Genomic DNA, 26550 nt, shown 5'->3' with positions numbered 1-26550 from the left:
TTTATGATTTCCTCAACAAGGAAATTGAATACGTACTACTTTTGCATGCCTACATGTTAGAGACGTTTGCTTGATTGTCACAATAGACAGTGGAGGGTATTATTTGAATGTGGGACAAAATAATTAGTCATGCATGTGAGAATAAACATAGGTTTCTTGTGAGTCTATCCATGGAGGTACCTTCATGGTCTATCCAAGCAGTGTGTGTTTGTTCATTGATTAGCAAAGAGTCACAGTCACAAGTGAGTGCTTTCATCATGAAGTGAAAAACACATTGAAATTAGTATTCCTCTCATTGGAAGATACAGGATATTCTTTTGACTTGCCAAGTATGATTTTCATTATTACTGAAGACTGAAATGTGCTGAACTTGATAGTGATACATGGATACTTACCTGAGCAGTGGCTATGGAGCACCTTGTTTAGTTATTTGTAGTGTGAGAAACTCTAGTAAGCACCAATTTATTGCTGTTGATATTTGTTTGTATTTAATCTAAGACTAAATACACGTGAAGAAAATGGTAAAATTTATTTTATTTTATTTCAGAAGGAAAGTAAACAACAAATTTGAAGAAATCACCACATGTGCAACCAAAAATGAGCAGTTGATGCCAAGACTAAGAGGTTGTTAAGTGTGCCTCTCTGTTTTAATTCATGTGGCAATTTGAACTTATCCAGATATTATTCATGTTCAGGGCATGTACATATACACTTCATGTTTTCTTAATCTATTCTTACCTATAGATATGACTTTCCACCAAAAAACTGACCCTTGATATAGGGTTATCACTTTTGTAGCAGATTCAGACCTTACTGTTGTTAGTCTCTAATTATTTTGAGCATGAAATTAATTGAAGATACTGTATATCATGCATTTTTCAATCTTCTGCAGGTCAGGAAACAGCTTGTTATCACTTCCATTGACAGGACAACTTAGATCTTACTGGAGATAATTTTAAAGAATAAAAACTTAAAGAGAGGTAATAACAGCGAAAAGGAGAAGAAAGAAGAAAGAGATATTACAAGTCGCTTGAACACTGAGACAAGCAGAGTGCAAAAGTGGCGAAACGAAAGACAGTCATGAGCGACATGTTGGTGTGTTTTACCTGCTGTATACCCGAACAGCCCCCTCCGGTAAGTAGGATACTGTTATGGGTTTGGGTAATCTGCACTTTCTCAAAAGGGATATATGTTTTAAAGGTTCTATTTGTTTGCACTCATTTTATCATTAGTAAAATGTAGGGGAGACCAGGGTTAGTTGGAACATTTTTGACAAAAATGGCTGTAAAATCCAAATAGATTTTATTCGAGAAACAATATATCAGCTTGAAGCATATATCTAAGGGCTTCAAATGTACCCCATAAAATTTGTAACTCTATTATGGTTACTGAAAAATTCCACCTTGAACAAGACCATCGCAAGAGTTCCAACTTACCCCAATATGGGGTAAGTTGGAACATGGTATGGGGTAAGTTGGAACACTGCATGGTCAATTAAGAATTATACTAAAACTACTTAAAACTGTAATATTACATGGTTTTAGCCTATTTACTTTATTTTTTTCAAGTTCAAAATATTTAAAGTGTGGATTTGTTGAACTTTTAAGTTTTCTATTATACAGCCACTCACGCAAGCAGACTGTGTAGTAGAATTCCGCATATTTGGGTGCGTTTGATTTTACATGCAATTAAGTGCACTATCAGCAATATCATGTACTTCTGCATCAAATTTACAAGACAAAAATTAATTGTTCATATTTTTTTCATTAAGTTATTATGCAAATAAGCATATATGAAATTTGCCCTAATTTTTTTTTCTTGTATGTTTTTGCCTTTAACTCTATTTGTTAAGCTAGTAGAATGCTAATTTTTGGTGAGAGTATCAATTTTCACATTTATAACAAATATCCACCAAAAATTGCAAAAAATATCATTTCTTATGTACTTTCTGTTTTTTTTATATGTATTTCTTTGTTTTTTTTAACCTTTGTTTTTTCTGATGAACTTTGTCGGGACTCTTTTGCGATCATAAATAGCATAAAATAAATCTATTTGAACCAACAAAAGTAAAAAATAATCATGCATTTATGAGGTTTGGTTGAAAAACACAATTTGCATCGACCTTGTACAGGGAATCACATTTTTTAGCAATTTTGGGTCTGACATGCACATACAAAATGTTGCGTAATTTCGAAACGTGCACACAGGCATCGCAAATTTTGTCTCAAATGATGCGCAAGACTTGAAAGTAAAAAGTCAGCGAGGAGCGGTGTAGTAAAAAAAATTCACGCGACGGCGTAGTGACGAAATTTTTCGAGGGGGGGGGGCTCAAATTGACCTCCCCCCAGTTTGATAAGGGTTAATATTGCATTAGGGGATTACAATAGGCCTTAAATGCACACTCGGACCTAACTGATAAACAAAACAAGCATGGTATACAATATATGTTCAGAAGAGTGTGAAATACTTTATATATTTTTTTCTCATATCCAATGTTTTTATTCATAATTATGCTTGGGGTAAGTTGGAACATGTTCCAAATAGCCCCTTCAATTTTGTTCCAACTAACCCCCGGAGGCCCATTTGACGTAAATTATAAGCTTATAGCACAAAAAATGGACTTCACCATGGCGTATTAATAACCTAATTTTGTAGCTTGGTACAAGTGTCTATTATACCCCCAAACTGGCCAACTTGATCTATAAACTTCTCTGAGATAATAAAACAATGAAAAATTACTCAGAAGGTCAAAAAACAAAAAATCCTTTCTAACTTCACCAGGCTTGTTGCACTTGTGTTGTCTGTAATATGGTGGATGGCTGTTGATAATGACAATAAATTGAGGGCAGTATTGCAGAAATTTATTTAAAGACGTTAAAGAAAATTACAATGTTTCAACTTACCCCGCATTCCAACTAACCCGGTCTCCCCTACACATAAAGCATGTTGAAAATAATGACTGTTATGGTGATTGGGGATTCTATACGGTTACTGTATTTGGAAAAAAAATGCATTTCAAAGTTTCCAGGAGCTTAATATATCTGTATTTTTATATGAAAAGGTACCGTAGTATTGATCTGCAAAGCATGTACATGTATGTAATGTATAAGCTCATACATGTACATGATGTCATGTCTTTTTAAGTCACCTGGGGCCTGTTGCAGAAAGAGTTGCGTTTAAACGCAAGTCAAAATATCAAGCGCAAGTCCAGAATACGACGCTTCATTGGCTGAAAATCAAGTTGCGCAAGATTTTTTGAGTTGCAATTGATCGCAACTCTTTCTGCAACGGGCCCCAGCATAGCAGAGTGAGACTATAGGCGCTACTTTTCCGACGGCGGCGGCGTCAACACCAAATCTTAACCAAAGGTTAAGTTTTTGAAATGACAGCATAACTTAGAAAGTGTATGGACTTTGTTTATGAAACTTGGCCATAAGGTTAATCAAGTATTACTGAACATGCTGCCTGACTTTCAGGTCATATGACCAAGGTCAAATGTCATTTAGGGTCAATGAACTTAGACCATGTAGGGGGCATCAGCCTCAAAATCTTAACCTAAGGTTAAGTTTTTGAAATGTCATCATAACTTAGAAAATATATGGACCTAGTTCATGAAAATTGGACTTAAGGTTAATCATGGACCTATTACGAATGGACATTCAACGAATCCCCTCCTTTGACACAAAGACCGTCGCCGCTAATCCTTTTATAAACAGAGCGCTGGCAGCTGACACCCATCAAGCCGGTCGTAAAAAACGCTCTCACCATGCTCTCACTGATGGACAGCGGAAATCAATTGTACGCTGCTCCTACACATTGCGATGTTGTTCGTTCACTTTATCAACAGCAACGCACAGCAGCGAACGTTAGCGCTATGAAAATGATAGCAGAAACAAGAAAACAGGCGTGCATAAACGTATTTTTTACGTACATCGCTAACAACCGGAAATGAAATGCATTGACATCACCTTGCAGATCCGTATATCTATGGCAAAAAAGCACTTGAAATTCGACGAAAAAATCTGCGGAAAAACGTTAAAATTTCATCTTTTTCGGACAGTATTGATGTCGATAGTAGCGCTTACCTTCGGTCAGAAGTTGATTTTCATTTGGGCATAAAATTCCACAGGATTGATGAAATTTAACAGGATTTTTTTTGATGGACAGACGACAATCGCACATTATAGACAGCCTAAAATAATGTACTGAAAAACCGGATATGAATTGCGTATTGCATTCTAGGTAATGTAGGGACTTTCCCTTTTGGCAATCGGGGCTAAAACATGACCGCCTTTGGTCGAAAGAGGGCCAGTGATCGATCGGTGACGATCAATGGGCGAAAGGAGCTTGTGTAAACAATCGCCCCGGGCGGTGGTCGTAAAAACCGCGTAAAGAGAAAGTTAAGGGTTAGACAGCGATTTTGACAGCTGGAAACAGGTGGTGGTCATAAAATACTCTCGTTGAATGTCCATTCGTAATAGGTCCATGGGTTAATCAAGTATTACTGAACATCCTGCTTGAGTTTCACATCACATGACCAAGGTCGAAGGTCATTTAAGGTCAATTAACTTTGGCTAAATTGGGGGTATCTGTTTAATTACCATTATAACTTTGAAAGTTTATAGATCTGATTCATGTAACTTGGACATAAGTGTAATCAAGTGTCACTAAATATCCTGTGCAAGTTTCAGGTCACATGATTAAGGTCAAAGGTCATTTAAGGTCAATTAACTTTGGCCAAGTTGAGGGTATTTGTTGAATTACCATCATAACTTTGAAAGTTTATTGGTCTAGTTCATAAAACTTGGACATACAAGAGTAATCAAGTATCACTGAACATCCTGTGCGCATTTCAGGTCACATGACCAAGGTCATTTAGGGTCAATGAACTTTGGCCATAGTGGGGGTATCTGTTGAATTACCATCATAACTTAGAAAGTATATGGACCTAGTTTATGAAACTTGGCCAGGCATAAGGTTAATCAAGTATTACTGAACATCCTGCTTGAGTTTCACATTACATGACCAAGATCAAAGGTCATTTAGGGTCAATGAACTTTGGCCAAGTTGAGGGTATTTGTTGAATTACCATCATAACTTTGAAAGTTTATTGGTCTAGTTCATAAAACTTGGACATAAGAGTAATCAAGTATCACTGAACATCCTGTGCGCATTTCAGGTCACATGACCAAGGTCATTTAGTGTCAATGAACTTTGGCCAGAGTGGGGGTTCTGTTGAATTACCATCATAACTTTGAAAGTTTATGGATCTGATTCATGAAACTTGGACATAAAGAGTAATCAAGTATCACTGAACATCCTGTGCGAGTTTCAGGTCACATGATTAAAGTCAAAGGTCATTGAACTTTGGCCATTTTAGAGGTAATTATAAGATTGCTGTTATAACTTTCAAAGTTTATAGATGTAGTGTATAAAATGTGGATATAGGGGTAGGCCTAATCAAGTTTCACTGACAAGTTTTAGGTCACATGATCAAGGTCAAAGGTCAATGAATGTAGTATTGTATTGATCATTATATGATTGGTGTTTTTTGTGAATAATTATTTTATAGTAGTTTTCAAAGTCAGCACTGCTGCTATATTGAATCCTGTGATGCAGGTGAGACCGCCAGAGGCATTCCACTTGTTAGTAATATTTTGCAAATTCCCATTCTATTAATTTAACAATGAACAGAATAAATTAACATTTTGTTCATGCTTATATGTAATGAATTATTACTTTTGTTTTTAGCAACAGCTCAGTTAGGGTATTACAAGTATGTCCCAAATGTTGATTTGGTGTCTGTTCAAAATTTGCAAACAAGTATTCAAACTAGACCTTTTTCCTGGTCTGAATTCTGCAAATTACAGTTAAGGCTAATGAGAAAGAATGGCCTCCAATACCATTCCAAAGCTCTTCTTCTCTTAATTGCAAATAATAATTTCAACCAAGTTTAGAATTATGTTGTTATTTTTAATAGATTGATAATTATGATACTTCATCCTTATTCAAGTTTAAATTTGGCTTCTTCTCTTTGAAACATTGTGTACATGTACTAATAGGCCTACTCTTTATATTGCCTAAGTTTCTCTTAATTTAAATAAAACAATCTTGATGTACTTGAAGTCTAAAGGGGAAGTCCACCCTTATACATGTACATGTATATAAATAAATATACTGATTAAAAAAATATAAATGAATATAATCGATATTGGACATGAAATAAGAAAGTTATGACATTTTTAATTTTCACTTAATTTCACAAAACAGTTGTATGCACATACTAGTCAATATGAGAGAATTGATGATGTCACCCACTCACTATTTCTTTTGAATTTTATTATATGAAATATGCATATTGTGACTTTCTCATGATTTGAAAGATTTGGTTTTCTTGGAAGAGAGTTGGTGACATCATTGGCTGTCTCATTTTCATCACTGTGTTGAGGATAATGTTATGTGAAAAAATAAGCACAATTTCAAGATGTCATATTTTTTGCATTATGCTTGCTTGATTTTTATCTTTTTTTTGTTAAAATCAACTTTTTGTTTGGGTGGAATTCCCCCTTAAGTATCGGTTTGAAGCTCTTGTGATGACAATTGTTTATATGTACCCCCCCCCCCCATACATGTAGGAAACATAAAATGAACAACAATAATCATACCCGTATATGTAGTTGGCTGTCTGTGATATCAATTTCTTGAATGACACAACTTTAATACACAAGATCAACAAATGATTTTGTTATTTCTTCACGCCCAGTTGTCAAGACACCTTACTTGTACATAAATAGTTGCCTTTCTTTCTATTCATTATCATAATTTACCTTGCATCTTGCTCTGTGTAACTACATGTACATGTAGCATGACATGGTCTAAAGTCCATTGTGACATCTAGTCATGCTACATGTATATGGAAACAGAGCAATTTATGATCTAGATGTCAAATAATCAGATGTGATTCATGATACTATTTTCTGTGCTCTATCTAGAAGAGGAACCAATGGCTTCGGGCCTGTAAATTTCTAAAGCAATATCAGTGGTTCGTTGAAATTTGTGAATGCACATGAAATGAGTAATAAAATACAGAGATTAATTAGATTTTTAGATTCTGAAACAGCTTTGTACATATGTACATACGTTTACATGTACCTTCTCAAAATATTTTTGAAAATTGAGATACGTATATTATTGTGAAATGGAAGTCCATATTTTAGGCCCTGTACATGTACACTGCCACTGACTACTACATGTATAGTACTCTTGTCCTTTATGGACTTGCTGTCACTGCTGAGTGCTCTGTATATGTACATGTACATCATCACTTCACTTCAGAATTATCATTACTGCACCATCATGTGATTTGAGCCTCACCCCCCCCCCCCTGACTAGTATATATTGCACTCTGAATTTGTGTGTGTGATGTGATTCATTGCAAGATGATTGATGAATTTTGAAGTTACAGTTCCCTGCTTTTTAATTTTATTTATTTTAATTTTATTTCATTTTTTTTTTTTTTTGGGGGGGGGGGCAATTCTGTCAGAATTTTATATTTTCTTTCATGAATGGTTATTTTGTATTTTGCACCCCAAAACATGGCAATATTTGATTATCTTCAGATTCATTTTTTGTTTTATTTGATGAAAAAATATTTGCAAATTGCAGTGTAACCTCGAATACATGTAGTTGTTCCCCGGGGGGGCCACTTCCATTCACGAGTGGATACCATGCGCGACCATTGGGTCTCGAAAAGCACCCTAAACACGTAATTTCCATATTCTGAAAATGCGCCCCTTAACAAGTATTGGCGTGTGAAACCCTACCCTTAACAAGTATTGGTAACAAAACGATACTGTAGGCAAATGTTCCCTGAAATGAACCCCTAAACAAGTACAGGAATGTTTTATTTTTACGGGTCCTTCGGTCGTCGGCTTTACCTTATTTGGTTTAGTACGACCCCACCTTCTACACCTCGCGCAAATCGGACTCTAAACACGAAGTGTTGGGGCAAAAAGGACATCCTTTATAAAACATTTTAATTTTGTTTTATCATCCCCGCGAATTCGACCCTAAACACGTAATTTTCCTAGCGAAATAGATACCCTTTTTTCATTATTTTTGTGTTTTTGACACCCTTATCACGTTACGTACGTAACGTGCCCTATCGTGAAAAAGACATCCTTTTTACGTGTTTTTTTGGTCGCGCATGGTATCCACTCGTCAATGTAAGTGGCCCCCCCCGGGAGTTGTTCATTGTGTCAATCTAGAGGTTAATGAAATGTTGTCAGTATACCTTGCCTAAGAAAAAATCAGAATGAAGCAAAAGTACTTAATCATACATTTTGTAAAGGAAAATTGTGGTGCATATATAGTAAGTGTATATATAGCCTTCTCTTTGAATTTGGTTTGATTTGTTTTGTCTTGTGTACAGAGGAGGCGGAAGATTGACAGGAGTATGATAGGCCTTCCAACAAATTTCACTCACACTGGGCACATAGGCTCAGGTGACATGGCACCAGGAACAGAAAATAATCATGTAAGTATCAAACTTTAGACGAGATAGGTATATGTGAACAGGGGCGATGCTGGGGTGGGGGGGGGGGGGGCAACTATCTCTTTATGATTTTTCAAATAGTGAAAAATAAGGGGGAAAAAGGAAGATAGAACTAGAAGATAAAATATGTTTTAAGTGGTCTTGGTTGTGTAACTCCATGATTGAGGAATATAAATGATGTCAACTTTTGGTCATCCCCCTTATCATTATACCCTGGTGTCACCTTCGTGTAGAAATGGAAATTCATATTATTATGTATACAGACAGACAGAAAGGCAGTCAGACCGCAGGTCCCTATGCTAATGAGCAAAAAGGCCAGATTCATCCAAATCATCTCGTGGCTGAATCCTCCTTCTTGCAAGATCTCGTGATTCGTGAGATTTTCTTTCTCTAAGAATTTACCTGTTTTAACCTCAAGTTAAATGAAATATTATTGCACCATCAGATAGAGTAAATGTTACTCTTTCATATTGGTCATTTATTTTGTATACAATATTTTGTTAAATAAGTAAATTTCTGGCCTGAAAATGTGCCTCAAAACTGAATTTTCTTCCTCTGTTTTCTTTTGCAAATAGTGCAAAACTTTTTATTTTGAGCCTCAATGATATCTATATCACCATAAAGCTGAACTTCTGTACTTTCTCACAATGCCACTCTTAATATGCGGCACCTTTTATCGGGTCAAGATCACACTTTTCCCACCAAGGTACAAGACGAGATTTCTGAAATTTTGTACTTGCATGAAATCCAGAGTTCTGATTGGCTGGATAAGGTTCACAGAACAACAGGCGCGGGGTTTTTGAGGAGATTACCGCTTGGGAAGTGTGACCTTCCCATGAACCCAGGCACTGGAACCGTTGGAATTTGCCAGTGTGTGGTCTCTTTGACCAATCAGAGTGCAGTATTCTTGTTTTCAAGCTGCTTTATGTACTTGGCCAATGAAAAGTGTGCCCTTGACCCGATTAAACCAATTCTTATTTTGAAACCTAAACCATTTTAAAGCATACATATTCAGCTTTATCATGATTTAAAAATCATATGGGCTCAAACAAAAATAAAGTGTGAAAATAGTAGCTTTTGTTAGGTAAAAATAATTATTTTGTAGCATATTTTTGATCAAAATTTTAACCTATATTACAAAATCTTTGAGTAAATTCAAACACATGACCTGAAAGAGTGATTATTCTTCTTTACAACGATACCAAATTCATGAAATTCGATGCACAATTGGAGCAGTAATGACCGAATGAAAAGAGGTGTTTTGGTCCGCATCAAGCTCATTAAATATGCAAAACATCTCAAGTCATGAATATCATTTGGATGAAAGAAGCCACTTTCTTGGGACCTGCCGTCTGACTGAAAGGAAAAAAATAATAGTACCTGTATGTACATGTACACCATAACAAAAACCAAATATTTCAGGGGGGGGCGGGTACATGTAGGTGTTAAATATCATATCATATTCAAAATTATGTAAATAGATTTAGGCTGTGTTTATGCGACCTCAAGCCAGAATCATGATTTGAATCATGATTCAAAACACAAACATGAATCACGATACCACAGAATCAGGGTTTAGACGACCTTCATTCTAATGCTGTTTCTCGTCGGATTCAGCCAATCCAGTGCGCATCACAGTGCGTAGTTTGACACCTGAAGTATACATGTAGGTCAACTTTTTCGCGCTTTTATCGGCTCTAAAAAAAAATCAATCTTGTTTCCAGAATTCAGTCTGTTACTAGTACCTCACTTTGTCCTATTAATTTTGTTGGTTTATCGAAAATGGTGCTCGGAAGTGAATTTCAGCGTAGATCCCATTGACACTGTTAACTCAACAACAACTGAAATCATTGTCCACAGTTAGTTCATTTACTAGAACTTGAAATTAAAGCGGGAGTTAAAGCCATGACAAAAAAATGAAAAGCAGTGGACGATGCGATGACCAACACAAAACTTGAAGTAAATGCATGTGACAAGAAATGCTTGCATAGCACGTGAATAGCGCATCATTCCTTTAGCTTGGCAAGAGTCAAACCGTAAAAAGCCAGACACAGTGAGGTCTTAGAATCATGATTCAAATCACGATTTCGTTTATACGACCTTTCTCGTTCGTGATTCTACAGAAACGTCTTTCCAAACGCCCCTTTTTCCGTAATTCATGTTTGTGATTTGAAAGACATTATTTCCACTTTCGACGAATAGGGTGCGTTTGTCCGCCACTTTTTTACCCTAGAATCATGATCTGAATCATGATTCAAACCATGATTCTGCAGAATCACGATTGCGTTTAGTCGAAATTGAATATAATCATGATTAGAATCACAAACATGAAACACGAAAAAAGGGGCGTTTGGAAAGACGTTTCTGCAGAATCACGTACAAAAATGTTCGAATAAACGATATCGTGATTACAATCATGATTCTATGACCTCCGGTGTCGGCGTCATCGTCAACAATTGTGTTGTACACCCAATAACTTTCTATAGCTTCGAGGTGGGATCACCAAATTCATACCAGAGGTCCATCTCCTGAAGGCACAGGTCAAGTTCGAATATGAGTCGAATTTGAATAAGGTCAAAGGTCAATGAACTTTCCATGACTGGCACTGTGCTGTGTTGTACACATAATAACTTTCTATATCTTCGAGGTGGGATCACCAAATTCATACCAGAGGTCCATCTCCTGAAGGCACAGGTCAAGTTAGAATATGAGTCGAATTTGATTAAGGTCAAAGGTCAAAGGTCAATGAACTTTCCATGACTGGCACTGTGCTGTGTTGTACACATAATAACTTTCTATATCTTCGAGGTGGGATCACCAAATTCATACCAGAGGTCCATCTCCTGAAGGCACAGGTCAAGTTCGAATATGAGTCGAATTTGAATAAGGTCAAAGGTCAATGAACTTTCCATGACTGGCACTGTGCTGTGTTGTACACATAATAACTTTCTATATCTTCGAGGTGGGATCACCAAATTCATACCAGAGGTCCATCTCCTGAAGGCACAGGTCAAGTTCGAATATGAGTCGAATTTGAATAAGGTCAAAGGTCAATGAACTTTCCATGACTGGCACTGTGCTGTGTTGTACACATAATAACTTTCTATATCTTCGAGGTGGGATCACCAAATTCATACCAGAGGTCCATCTCCTGAAGGCACAGGTCAAGTTCAAATATGAGTCAAATTTGAATAAGGTCAAAGGTCAATGAACTTTCCATGACTGGCACTGTGCTGTGTTGTACACACAATAACTTTCTATAGCTTCGAAGTGAGATCGCCAAATTCATAACAGACGTCCATCTCTTGAAGGTACAGGTCAAGTTCGATTATGAGTCGAATTTGAATAAGGTCAAAGGTCAATGAACTTTCCATGACTGGCACTGTGCTGTGTTGTACACACAATAACTTTCTATAGCTACGAGGTGAGATCGCCAAATTCATAACAGAGGTCCATCTCTTGAAGGTGCAGGTCAAGTTCAAATGTGAGCCGAATTTGAATAAGGTCAAAGGTCAATGAACTTTCCATGACTGGCACTGTGCTTTACACACAATAACTTTCTATATCTTCGAGTTAGGATTGCCAAATTCATACAAGAGGTCCATCTTTTGAAGGTGCAGGTCAAGTTCAAATGTGAGTTGAATTTGATTAAGGTCAAAGGTCAATGAACTTTCCATGACTGGCACTGTGCTGTGTTGTACACATAATAACTTTTTATATCTTTGAGGTAGGATTGCCAAATTCAAACAAGAGGTCCATCTCTTGAAGGTGCAGGTCAAGTTCGAATGTGAGTTGAATTTGATTAAGGTCAAAGGTCAATGAACTTTCCATGACTGGCACTGCTGTGTTGTACACACAATAACTTTCTATAGCTTCGAGGTGGGATCGCCAAACTCGTAACAGAGGTCCATCTAAGTCATATAGTATACATGTAGTTTTGACATGCAGTCTCTTCATGACTGCAATATGCAGGCGAGACAACGCTTGGTGTTTGCCTTGTTATATTACAGCATGATTTTTATAGCATTAAAAAACACAACAAACAAAAAATGTTATGAAGGGGTTTACATTACAAAGCAATGTGAGTTATATACTAGAACCAGATGGTGTAGAACAGCTCATGCTATTAACATCTGCATTCTTTGAACAAGGGTATCATATCTGTATCTACATGTGTGTTAAGCATTTATACACCAAACTTATCATGAAACTAACTTTTAGTTTTGATCTCAACTTTCAAAGTAATATGATCTTGTGAATTTGAAGTGTATACCAAACTCAAACATAAACTGCTGTAGAATGTAAATGTAGTAAACTGCATTTAGGCATGTCTCCCTTTTATTTTCACTTTAATGGTCAGTTCTTCTACCTCCAATCTATTCAATTCAGTTTAATCAGAAATTCAGTAGGCTAAGCCTAAGCATCAATATTGTTTTTTTGCAGTTAATTTATGATGAATACAGCATCAGAAAATTTGTATTATTACTATGTCCATTCTGAAGCAAAGAGCACTTTAAATACCAAATTTGTGTGAATGTGAAATCTTTATTTGCGAAATTACAGTGTAGTTAGAAAAATAACTCATCACACTTTATGTATTCAGGATTTCAGGAATATATGATATGGTGAAATTCCCTATGTTACATGTAACTCTAATTGGCTCATTAAAGGGGAATCCAACCCAAATAAAAACTTGTTTTTATAAGGAAAAGAAAAATCAGAAAGGTTGATAGGCGAAAATTTGAACAATATTGAACAAACAACAAGAAAGTTATGAATTTTTAAAAATTGTAAATATTGGTAATCACTATACCCATGGAGACTTCAAATTGGCCGCATATGGGATATCATAGTGATGTAAGGCAAGGACTACTCTTCCATGTACTCCAATACATATTATGGCTAAAATGTCATTTTTCCCAAAAGTTTTATTTCAAATTATATTTTTCTTTCATGAGGACATAAAACAATATACTACCTGGGTTATATTTAGATTACTACCCCAGGGGAATGGGTACTTAAGAGAAAACCACAAATCCCTGATAATAAAGTACATGGCCTATGGGAAAGTTGTCCTTGCTTCTTGTCATAATTTACTTACTCAGTTGCCAATTTGAAATCTACATAGTCTTAGAGATCTCAATTTTAAAACAGCCATAACTTTCTTATTGCTTGTCCGATTTCTTTCAAACTTTCACCATTTTGTTTAATTTATTTTTCTCCTTCCCAACACAACATTTTATGGCCAAGGCTGGGTTCCCCTTTAAGTATTTTTTATAATCCATCTGTTTTTGTTTCCTTACAGTTAAACTCAATCCAAGTACAAATGTCATCGAAAGGTGGTTATGAACATCTATCCCCCATAGCTGTCAACAGAAAACTAATAGATGTTCAAAGATCAGGTAATGTACTATAAAAGGGAAGATAAGAGTACTCAGAGTTAATTATAAAATAATAGCAAAGGGTAAAACTAAGGGCTAAAAGATTGACTAATGTGCTTTAATTATTGTGTATGGTATGGTCAAAATCGTAGTGTAATGATTAAAGATCTTTATGTACAGTTGTAGCACATCACACATTTGTTCGTATTTCCCTTTGCATTTAAGAGCAAAAATGGTAGGGGATAGCAGGGGTGTGAGAGTTCAGATTTTTATCTGATTTCAGATTGTTTTGTTTTGATTTTCAGCTTAATTTCAGCTTATTTTTGGCCTTCCTCTGTACAAAAAGTATGGGAGCTCTTTCTATTTCAGACTTTTTCAACTTTCTTCAGCTTTTTTCAGATATTTTTATTTGTGACCACTCACACCCCTGGGGGATCGGTTACTGAGTTCTCTTTGTTGGACAAAACATTTTTAAACAATGTATTGTAAGGGACATTTCAAATTTGCTCATGAATATTTTACGGACCTCTTTTCTATCCCAATTACAACCAACTTGGTATCATGCTGGATTTTTTGCAAATTAAGAAAACTACAATAGATAAATATGGTAAATACATCGGTGCCAATTACAGTGTAACTTTGACTGAAGCTTCTCAGTGACAAAATCTATGTTGAAATGAGGTATGACAGTTAGGTCAGTATGGTAATTGGAAGAAAGGTAACAGTATGCACCCCAGCTATCCAAGACCTATGATCTTGTGAACTAAGAGCACCCTTTGCATTTAATGTGTTTAGAGGCAATACTGAGTGTTTTAAAGGGTCATGGTTTGAGCAAAGAAAAGTTTACTTTGTCTTTAGACTATCTTTCCATTATACTTACAAGTATCCATTGATAGACATGTAAATGTATCTATCACAATAAATCTTATGACTGGTGTACTTTTTAATGTATGTCAAATAGTTCAATATAATTTTAGAGGGTTTGATATTGTTTTTTATTGCTTTAAAAAGGGGGGGGGGTAATTTAGTCTAATCTCCAATGTTTTTGTTACAAATCAATGAAGGCAGGAATGAGAAAGTCATTGCCAAATGAGTTGTAGTTGGTACTTGAAGAGTACAAATTAAAGAAAAAAAAGAGAAAAATTATACAAATATTGCTATGAGATTATGTTCTTTTTAAAATTCTAGCAGTGCTCTAGCAATTGTATTTTGGACTACAAAGTAAAGAAAATAGGGAGAGATACTGCCATCCTCTGACAAAATAAAGTAACTCTAATTTTTTTTCTTGAAATATTTCAGTTTTTTCTTTCATTAAAGTTAACAAGTTTTGGTCATCATGACTAGTTCTAGTTTGATTCCTGTTACTGTTTTCAAATTAAAGGGTCACATAATCAGCTATGAACCATGAAAATAATGTTGGTTGTCACATGTTGGTATTAAAACTTAGGTCCTTACTCCTATGTTGTCTGATTTTGCAAATAACCCTTTTATATATATTTCTATTGATACCTTTACCAACTTTATAAAGAGAATTGATAGGATTCATAATTCTAGTTTAAACCAAATGGCAGCAGAATAGTTAGTGATTAGAAATTAGTATATTTCAGCTAAGATATTGTATCGTGTACCGGTACTTAGATTGCTTTGATACCCAGGAAATACATGAAGGATAGGTGTTATCACAACATACCCTTCTGAATTTAACCAGGAAGCTTGGTGTCATGTGAAGTTACATGTAGCTATTAGATTGACTTCAGATGAAATTCCTGACCTGTCATTCTCACTCATTCTCATTCTTAATTCAGATGCTATGTATAAGGAAAGAAAGAATCAAAGACAAATCAGATGGGATATCTCCCAATGCCAGTGCAATTTCGAGGCGCAACAAGAAATTCATGCTCATGTATTTAAAGGACGAGTCCACCCCAATGAAAAATTGAAATGAGTAAAAAGAGAAAAATCCAAGCATTACACTGAAAATTTTATCAAAATTGGATGTAAAATAAGAAAGTAATGACTTTTGAACATTCGCTTGATTTCACAAAACAGTTAAATGCACATACTGGTCGGTATGCAAATGAGGAGACCGATGGTGTCATCCACTCACTATTTATTTTGTATTTTTTATATGAAATATCAAATATTCTCATTTTCTCCTCACTGTCAATTGAAACAAAGATTAATTCCTCCCTGAACATGTGAAATTAGCATTATTTTAATATTATATTGTTTAGTCAAGTTGGCCCTTATTGTTAAATCTGTTAAAAATGAAATATTGTATGATTTGAAAAAAACAAACAAAAGAAATAGTGAGTGAGGGATATCGACTGTCTCATTTGCATATAACTGTTTTGTGAAAAATAAGCCAAATTTTAAAATGTCATAACTTTCTTAATTTACATCCGATTTCGATGAAATTTTCAGTATTATGCTAGTTTGATTTTTCACTATTTATTAAAACCAACTTTTCTCTGGGGTGGACTTGACCTTTAATGTTAATAATTCATACTCATTTATAATGAGGAAATTCCTCTCTTTCATTCAGACCAGCTCATTTTACAGCTTATTTTCATTGTAAAAGGATAGCAAAATAAGGAAAGACACAAACCATATACATATACCTACATAATAATCTATGTTCATCTCAAATTTGCTTCTTTTTTTTACCACCATTTCAATAAAATGAATAAATGAATATAAGATGCTAAAATGTAAAGCTGATTATGTGTGTTGGGTCCAGGTGCATTTTTTGTGACTCTCAACAGAAAGAATCAATTTTTTTTTTCATTCAGTGATTCCCAAAATCAAACAGCATTCTCTGGGAGTGGGTGAACCCTTTCCCAAACTCTGCAACAGTTTCCTCTTCAAATTCCAGCTCTGAAAAATATTAATCATTTAAATTGGACCATAAAAATAGCAATCACAGTTTGTACCCTAGTTTTGTTCCCCATGATTTAATGAAGACAGTGTGAATGAAACAATGTAATAGTTAGTGTGTATCTCCAGGTATTTCTATAAATACTACTCGGGAAAGGAAACACCAAATTATCATCATAATTAATTTTGATGACATGAGTTTCAACATGATGGGGCTGTGTTAAAGTACATGTACTGTATTGTCCATGTACATGTATACCATGAACCTACAGTACTACATGTATTTCCCAACAATGTTATTAATCTCATACTTTTGAAAAGCATTTTATTTTTCTAAACACTATTATGTTTAAAGTGATAAATGATTTTTTTTCTTAGAAATAGTTGTTGATTTAGAGGAATATGTACACTGTACGTGCCATTATTGGCTATGGATTCAAATACTCACAGGTGTTAGATAATGTCTTAATCATAATAGTGACATCTAGACTCTCCTGTGAAATAAATATTCTTTTATCATACGTGTACATATGCTGCTATGTAGAAAAATTGTCAAATTTCAAAAGTTTCATGGTTTGAATACATGTTGCTTTTAGTATACCACTTCCAAAGATCATTTTGTACTTGTATATCAGGAATTATTTACATGTAAGTTGTTAGCTTTGTAGAAAAAGAAGACACACATTAACTGGGACCTAACATCCTTCCTTTTGTAAGGCCTGACCTCATTGATAATGGTCATGTACGATGCATCAATAAATCTGTGCTTTACTGGTTTCATAACAACAATACAGTTCCATGACATTTGCTCAGGCGACAATTCTTATGAAAATTCTGTGTGTTAAGCCATACATGTACATAAAACCTAACTTCCTTAAATGAACCCTACATGTAATTTTTTTCTTTATATTATTTTGAACCACAAACTATTACAATCCTAATTCTAACCCTATGCCCTCTGAGATAAAGACTAGAGCAAATGTTGTGTCACCAATTTAAAGGTAAATGCTAGTTTTGGTAACGATATCAAAATGAGTTCATACAGAATCCAATGAAATGACCACCAAAGTGTCTTGTTTGTATAAATAAAACGCATGTGCCAAAGGATTCTGGAAGAAATTGTGTAATTGCTGAGAAATCAGCAAATAAGCACAGGATTCGGGTAGAGCGTCGGGCCCGACGCTCAAAGCAATAATTATACACTGTCCCACGTGCGCTTATCTGTGTTGGGGAAGTTCAGTCTGAACATTTTTCAGCGTAGATTTCAAGATTTCACAAAGTTCAGTTTATGTAACTGTACCAGATCTAGATCCTCGATGATATACTGACAATTAAGCCTAATTCTCATGAAATCAGTGTTTACTGCAACTACTGGAATTTCTCTTTAACAACATGCCTCTTACCTCCCTGTCCAACCAAGAGTTCTAATTCATTCAATCTCATCTATGAAAAACCAGCGACACCATGAAGTAGAATGCATCTATGTCTCTTCAAAATGCTCACATAATATGACATATACTGCAAACATGTGTTGTTGTTCTGACCATGGACCTATTACGAATAGGTCCATGTTCTGACCAATCAGCTTTGCTCATTTTGTGAACATAGGGATAGAGACTACTAGTGCTCTCCAAGAAGAAGTCAATAGTTGAGAATGGGTCAATCACAACTCTTAAGATGGAGCTCAGATGTGTTCACACAATTATGAGATTATGAAATGGATGGGTTCTGTCATTAGTTACGATTGAATTGTTGCCTCTTTTATGAAGTTTTAATCTTTTATTAGGATGTACCTCCATAACCATACTAAAATCTGTACTAACTGTGGGATTGGTCAAGTGATTCAAGATTTTTTTTTACAGATGATAACTACTGAGGGAGGCCTGATCAATCTCTTAGGCCCGAATTCTCAACCAGCGGTTGAACCCATGGTTTATGCAGATTTCCTGTATAAATTACGCTTATTTACTGCGTATATTAAAAAATGTCCAATGCTGATGCACGCTTTTGTCACAATGCGCCAAATTGACACCTGTTGCCATGGTTAAGTACGCTATTTTACTCATGAGTCCACTATTTAAAGAGTGGACTCATTAATGCAAAACAGTAGACTCATGAAGTGTAGATAACCACGGCAACAGGCGTCAATTTCACGCACTGTGCCAAAAGCGCGCATCAACAATGGACATTTTTTTATATACACGGTAAATAAGCGTAATTAGTACAGGAAATCTGCATAAACCATTGGTTCAACCGATGGTTTTAAAAACCACCTTTGTGAATTCAGGCCATTGTATTTTTAAACCAGGTTTTGTCCCCGTTGAACAAATTTCTCTAACCCTTTCACCATTTTACATTTAATTGAAGATTAAGTTGGTTTGGTTGATTTTCTATCAAATCATAAAATACCTATTCAGGTGATTTTTTAGCGTTACAGTGGTCTGACAATGTTAAAGGACCCTATTTTGACTTTCTCACTATACTAAGATTATATCATTATTACTGTCCTATAACACATTGTTTTTATCTCTGTGTTTTTTTTTTCAGCAGCAGATACAACAGAAGAGTGACGCAATATGCACATCATAGGACACCTTTATATAAACCTGTACAGTTCGTATCCTGAATGGTCTGATAAAGGCCAAAACTGACTGAGCACTATTTTTTAAAATTTGGGAGAGAGCGAGAGAGAGAAGAATTATATATTACAGCAATCAAGATGGTAGAAAAATTTCTTTAACTTTATTTTCATATTATTGGTGATACTGAGAAATCATGAAGAGCAACAGAAATCAAAGTGTGTGTGTGTAAATATGTAAAGAATGAAATGACTTTCTGTATCATTGCTGAATTCTTGGAAGCATATGCAATCAGAGACAATAGAGGAGTGTAATTCAGGATGATGTGTGTGGAATTCATTCAGGAAATCCATGATGGACTTGGAAACCTACATGTACCTTGTCAAGCATCAAGTGGAATGCTTCTAGTGATGATCTGTATGGAGTAAAGCCTTTTGACTTCACCTTTTTGGAAAGTGCAACGATATGATTTTTTTAATCTGTGAGCACCTGCCATTTTGAAGTTGGAACTACCCATAGTATAAGAGCAAAGTTGAACATCAAAAGTACCAGCAATATTGAACTGAACGCATGTGATAACATCATTCGTTTTTACACAGGAAATCAAAGTAAAGGTTATTAACATTTTAGACAAAACCATTATATAGATATTGCTCTACTTTTAGTCAACAGGATACATTGTAAAATATAAACCTAAATGCCAATAACAATGTGTTTTACTGGTATTGCTGGAAAAATGTATGTTTGGAGCGTGAATAACATTAACTCATAATCCAAATCCATGATCAGGCTTTCAACTAGTTGGTAGAGTCTAATGATGGATATAATATGTAATGTTTTATTGGAAATTGGTGGTTAAGTCATTCATTCTGTTAATGCTCTGAATTTTTCTAGATAAAGCTGATAAATATCTTTAACTTTCATATTTCTAGCATACTCCAGCTATGGCGAACAATTTGCATGTTGAATATTGAGACAGGACTTACATCAACCACAAAAAGGATATAATTTTATTATAAAATGGTGTATTGATTAGCTTAACCCTTATTAAAACTGGGGGAGGGGTCACTTTCCTCGACAAATTTCACCGCTATGCCGCCACACAAAATTTTTTGACCGCGCCACTCGCTGACTTTTTACTTTTTCGTCTTGTGCATCTTTTGAGACCAAATTTGCGACGCCCGGGTATGTGGTTAAGAAATTACACAATATTTTGTAAGCGCATTTTGGTCCCAAAATTGCTAAAGAACGTGTTTATGTGTTTGAAGTCAAAGCAAATTGTGTTTTTCAACCAAAAATCATAAATGTATGATTATTTTCACTTATGTTGGTTTAGATGGATTTATTTTATGTTGTTTATGATCGCAAAAGCGTCCCCGACAAAGTTCATTGAAAAACAATAAAAAACAAAGAAATACATAACAATTAAAAAACAATAAGATACAAAGGAAATTAATTATTTTTCTGCAATTTTTTTGGAGATTTTTGTTAGAAATGTATAAATATATGTCCACCAAAAATTAGCATTCTACTAACTATATTAAGTGAGTTTAAATCAATAACATACACAGTAAACCAAAATTAGGGCAAACTTCATACGCTTATTTGAATAATAAATTGAAAAATTATAAGCAATCAATTTTTTGAAAATTTTACTATACATTCTTGTAGTTTACATCAATGGCCGAGATCTGAGGGGTGGTCAAATTGACCCCCCCAGTATATGTTGGTAAAGAAATAGCCCAGTTAAGATAGGGTTAATGGAAAGAACTGTATTGTGGTTTGTTTCTCAATGAATATACCTTTGTAATAGCAATAAAATTAATATTTTGGCCCACTTTGTGTCGATTATGTTATTTGATACATAGAAATTCAATATTCAATAAAAAAAATGCAAAAGGAGTCTTGTTATCAAATTAACATTGATATACATGCAGAGCTTGTGTGCCAACATGTCATATGACATACCATGTTTTACAATTGCTACATGCAGGAGAAGTTTGGGTAGGTTTTAATCATTTTTATCAATTTCATTTACTCTATGTACATGTGCTTTTTCTCCTTTTCTACATATACATGTACATTACTGATGGTTAAGAACCACTGTAAAAGAGAACATTTCACTTCAACGTATCTTCCTTCTTGATCAAATTTTAAATTGTCTATTGTGAATTGGATGTCTTTCATTCTCATTTAAAGTTATATAAAGTTGTCTTTATTTCATCCCACATTTTTTAGGTCACAAGCTTCTCATGTACACAGATATAAACCTTTCCCCCAATCTCATATCTTTTGAGGTCGTATTAATATTCGTTTCTTTTATTGATGATTTTGAATATTTTCAAATTTAATGTATTTAGATATTGATTGATACAAACAATATTTTGAAATATGTCACAGACTTCCACCTTCATACAAATATATTTTGACTATCAAGTGGCATTTTATTATGAAAATATATCTTTAAATCTCTTTAATATGTAGTTGATCAATAGTGCTTCCAATGATTATATTGAAATTATTAGCATTTTTTCAATATGAAATAGAAAAGACTTGGAATTGTCTTTAAGTTCTCATTTAGTAAATTATGCAAAGCTGCAGGTCACAAGTGAACATTCAAAACTGAAAGAAATGGGACAACAAAAACAAAAATCTTCTGACTTTCTCCAGATTTTCTCTCTGATTTTTATTTTACTTCAGAATTTTGCTTGCAAGAATATTGAGGAAATTTCAATTCAAGCATGTGAAATGGCCGCATACATTCGTAATTCCGAAGCTTCGTTATTCCGAAGGTTCGGTTATTCCGAAGGTTCGAATATTCCGAAGGTTCGTTATTCCGAAGGTTCGTATTTCCGAAGGTTCGTAATTCCGAAGGTTCGTTAGTCCGAAAACGAAATGAGGTTCGTAATTCCGAAGGTTCGTTAGTCCGAAAACAAAGTGAGGTTCGTAATTCCGACGGTTCGTTAATCCGAAAAAGAAATGAGGTTCGTAATTCCGAAGGTTCGTTTGTCCGAAAACTAAATGATTAACTAACCTTATTTCGTTTTCGGACTAACGAACCTTCGGAACAATGAACCTTAATTCGTTTTCGGATAAACGAACCTTCGGAACAATGAACCTTCTTTCGTTTTCGGATTAACGAACCTTCGGAACATCGAACCTTATTTCGTTTTCGGATTGTCGAACCTTCGGAATAAAGAACCTTCGGAATAACGCCACAAATGTTCGGATTAACGAACCCTTTTACGTTTTCGGATTAACGAACATCGAGGTATAGGCAATTTGCGTGTTTCGGAATTACGAACCTTCGGAATAAAGAACCTTCGGAATTACGAAGTGTAACCGAAATGGCAGTTCCTTGAAGCAATTTGCCTGTACTATGTACAGTACATTGAGAGTGATTCATCTGCAATTTTAGTTGACCTAATAAGAACATTTTTAAGAACAGTGGTGTCCTGTGATACAGGGTCCAAGAAACCGTATCAGCGTATCTTTAGATTGCTGATAAGTACATGTAGTACTTCAACTTGTATCATCATCATTGATTTAATTTTATAGTTTTAACATTGGGTTTCATTGATTTTAGTTGATTCACTCAATATTGTACTTGGTGATTACACAAACCTTGAACCAATAAGACACTTTTCTAAAATAAATGTTTTTTAATGATCTAAGTTATATTTTTATCAGGAGTGAATGACACATTGCCACAATGGTGATTTTAATGAGCCAAACTTGACTGGAAAGTGAAAGTCATGCCTACTCATGGCTGTGAGATCATATTTGCTCATTCTATATTCATCATGTAATTTCTTGTTTCTGTTGCAATTGTTTTTGCAATCTCTGATGCTTCAACTTTGTAGAGACTGGTTACCACGGGTTGTTTTTTATTTGAACTCTCATATACATCAAAGGAGGTCTTTATTTGTACATACTTTGCTCTTTCAAATCATTTTACAGAATTTTGTTTATGAATTTCATAGGGAATCAAATGCAGGTATTTGCACACAATTGAAATAATATCCATTTTGTTTCACAAATACTGTGCAGGGGCCGTGGAAGCTTCAGCCCCCCCCCCCCACTTTTTTCCAAAACCGTGTACAAAAACGTAAAAATTACCATATGATTGTGATTTTTTGCATGGTCAGCCCCCCCCCCCTTTGAAAACCGTTCCGCGGCCCCTGCTGTGGACAGTTTGTACAATGAATAGAGAATTCTTTTATGATAAATGAATGTAGTATTTGTTTATGAATCAACACAGAAAAGATAAAGCTGTTTTTTTTTTCGAATTGCATTCTCTTGTTTAAATGTACTGAACCTGTCTGTACAATGCTTGACTTGTTTTTCTTTGTTGGTACATGTATATTGTTGGTCTTCATAGCAGTACACTGAGCAAAGATTTGAGGGACCATATTGTTTTATTCAGTGCAAAATTTATGAAAATTTAAACAAGTAAACAAGCCCAATAGTAGATGTGTCTTAATTCAAATTTGTGTTTTTAAATTCCTTTATATTTCCCCCTTTTAAAGAAGATGATATATAACTGAAATTAAAAGTTAAAATGGGGTTATATAGGCTATTTTTAAAATGTTATACAAAGGTTTGTGTTTTATCTTTCATTTAAAGATTGTTTTCATAAAGAAATTGGTTATCTTTTAAGATTGGACCAGAACCAGAATGTAATTCTTTCCAGCTTATTTGAATTTCTTGAATTGTAAGAAGCATGGATGTAATTGATTATAGCCAAATCCTACAGGAAAGGATTGTACAAATTTTGACAACATGATGTAAGGAAAGTATAGAGGTACTTCTTTCCTGAGTTAATGAATGCTGGTAAATCATGAGTGTGTATATATATATATGCTAATAGTTAACTCAGTTACTTAATTTCTTGACAACAGGAGGTTCACACTTCTTGATATTTAATTTTACTCTGAAAGGAATTATAGTTGCAGGGAAAGGAAGAGAATGCAAAGGTTTGCTTTTCAAAAGCCTTCACATCCTTATAATACTCCTCTGAATACTCTGAATTTCAGAAATGATAAAACATCCCCTACATGCATATTCCCATCACATGTCACATGAGGGAGTTTCTTAGAACTTTTTATTCTAACATCTTACACATAATTTTTGTTAAGTAATGAAAAATAAATTAGTTTGAGACACAACCAATCTCAGAACCAGGGGGCCACTTCAGAAAGCTGTTCATAAGATATGCATGCACAGCTGGTGACCTGGGGGTGTTTCACAAAGATTTAAGTATGACAGAGTCCCACTTAAATTGTGTGCGGTATAAAAGACATGACCGCATTGGTCAGATCATGCAGAGGATGCACACTACGGTGTATCAATCAATAAGATCGCCTATTGCATATTTAAGTGCGACTCTAAGTCATACTTAAATCTTTGTGAAACACCCCCCTGTTCTTGTGCTAAATGGTATATCCCTATGTAGAACTCACTATGACACCTAAGAACATGCTCCAGTTGTGTGAATCTTACAAACAGCTTTATCAAACACCACCTAGCACTTTTTATCAGTGTGTTCATTATTGTTCCTGAGAGGATCCAGCCTTATTAACACCTCCATTTTGATTTCCCCTTTAATCTTTGAAAAATATACTGGTCTTAACTAGGCCCCAATACTTTAAGCAGGTCAGTTCCCTCTTTCATGTAATGATGATACCCGACAAATAATTTGTGCACTCAAGAGCTGAAACAAAGATACAGATACTGATGAAATTGTTCTGACTGTAATATGTTGTACCATGTACTGAACCTGAAGGCATCAAAATCAATAAAATGAAAATGGGGAGCAGTCCATCTTTTGAGTGTGCTTAATCAATAAATTTGTTTGGTGTCCACTGCACTTCACTACACCCTGTTAATATACTTCATTCTCCAAGGAAACAACAAAAATTTTATTTGAAGATTCTGCTTCATTGATCCTCTTTATGTGAAGAGAGTCAGAAAACAAATCATGATGTTATGGATGCTGGCTTGTCATTTTAAAGTCTTGTCAGAAAATAATCATTATATTACTTCCAACATCTCATGACAATGATCATATATTCATTGCTCATATCTACTTTTGTATATTCTGTTTTCATACTATTGTTTTGCTAGGAAATTTGTAAATATATAATATATCACTGAAAATCTTGGAAATGAAGAGAAATTTTAAAATCTATCTTTAGCACTGATTGTAATCTTATCTATATATGTAAATGTTTAAGTGTACTTACTCCAACCAAGAAATGAAAAATAGGAAAATATATATATATCATTATAATTTGTGTGGAGATATGTGTATAAAGAATTAGCTTTGATTGATGTATGAATAATTTGCAAGAAAAACGATGCATGGGTGCAAGAAGGTCATGTATATAGTTTGGCTTTTTGAGAAATAATTAAAATTGCAATATGCCATTGATATGTACATTCTGCCACATACCCAGGTTCTATTTACATATGACCATATACAGCACCAGCTATACATGTGTTAATTCGTGTATGATATTTTGGGTTTAGGGATAGTGTATATTTTCTTTGAATTTTTGAATTTCAAGCCATATTGAATTTTGAATTGAGACTAACAAACACTTGACCAATACTTCTGAATTTGATCATATTCTGAGTGAGAAACATTGAATAGAAAAAAATTAATGGGTGTGTCTTTTAACACGAAGAAATATTGGGACCACATTTGAAATGGAATATATTTAATCCATATATGTTGCCTTGCCAAGATTCATCTATTCAAACTTTTACTCAAATTAATAAAATTAAAGAACAAAAGCTTCTGGACTTAAATCTGTTTTACTTTGTCTGTTCCTTTAAATTTTTCTTGTCCTAAGCTTCCAAAATAAGCTCTGTGCCTGTCCCCCTTGTTTGTTTTCTTTTTAACAAAGCCATAGTAATTCTGGACAGAGAATCTATTCCTTCTATAATGTTGTGTTTTTAATTGTCTTAATTTTAGAGGCTTGTTATGATAAAATAGCTTTCCTGCGTTAGTGTGATGAAGTATTATGTAGACTATTTTTGTTTCTGTAGGTTTTTGTTGTACTGTCAAATGATTCATTTGTTTCTGTACTAAGCTGCTTTTTAATGCAATAATATTTTGAAACAAGTCATTGAATTTTTCTCCAATGTGCAATTA

General features: G+C 34.6%; 1 protein-coding gene across 6 annotated transcripts; it reads left to right on the top strand.

The window, feature by feature from the left end:
* LOC129256859 (CDC42 small effector protein 2-like) lies at positions 1 to 26529 on the top strand. Of its 6 annotated transcripts, none has more exons than XM_054895059.2 (5): positions 1 to 450; positions 893 to 1134; positions 8432 to 8536; positions 13860 to 13956; positions 19363 to 26529. In XM_054895059.2, the coding sequence occupies exons 2-5, from the start codon at positions 1081 to 1083 to the stop codon at positions 19380 to 19382; spliced, it is 276 nt and encodes a 91-aa protein (XP_054751034.1). In that variant the 5' UTR covers positions 1 to 450; positions 893 to 1080; the 3' UTR covers positions 19383 to 26529. The 6 variants fall into 6 exon arrangements, with proteins under 6 accessions (XP_054751034.1, XP_063953587.1, XP_063953588.1 ...); XM_064097517.1 differs by having other exon boundaries at positions 85 to 242; XM_064097518.1 differs by having other exon boundaries at positions 200 to 329.
* Positions 26530 to 26550: the final 21 nt, after the last annotated feature.

This window comes from Lytechinus pictus, chromosome 3 (assembly GCF_037042905.1).
Source record: "Lytechinus pictus isolate F3 Inbred chromosome 3, Lp3.0, whole genome shotgun sequence".
NCBI classification, from domain to species: Eukaryota; Metazoa; Echinodermata; class Echinoidea; order Temnopleuroida; family Toxopneustidae; genus Lytechinus; species Lytechinus pictus.
The sequence above is the reverse complement of the archived record's forward strand: the minus strand, read 5'-3'. Positions and strand labels throughout refer to the sequence as shown.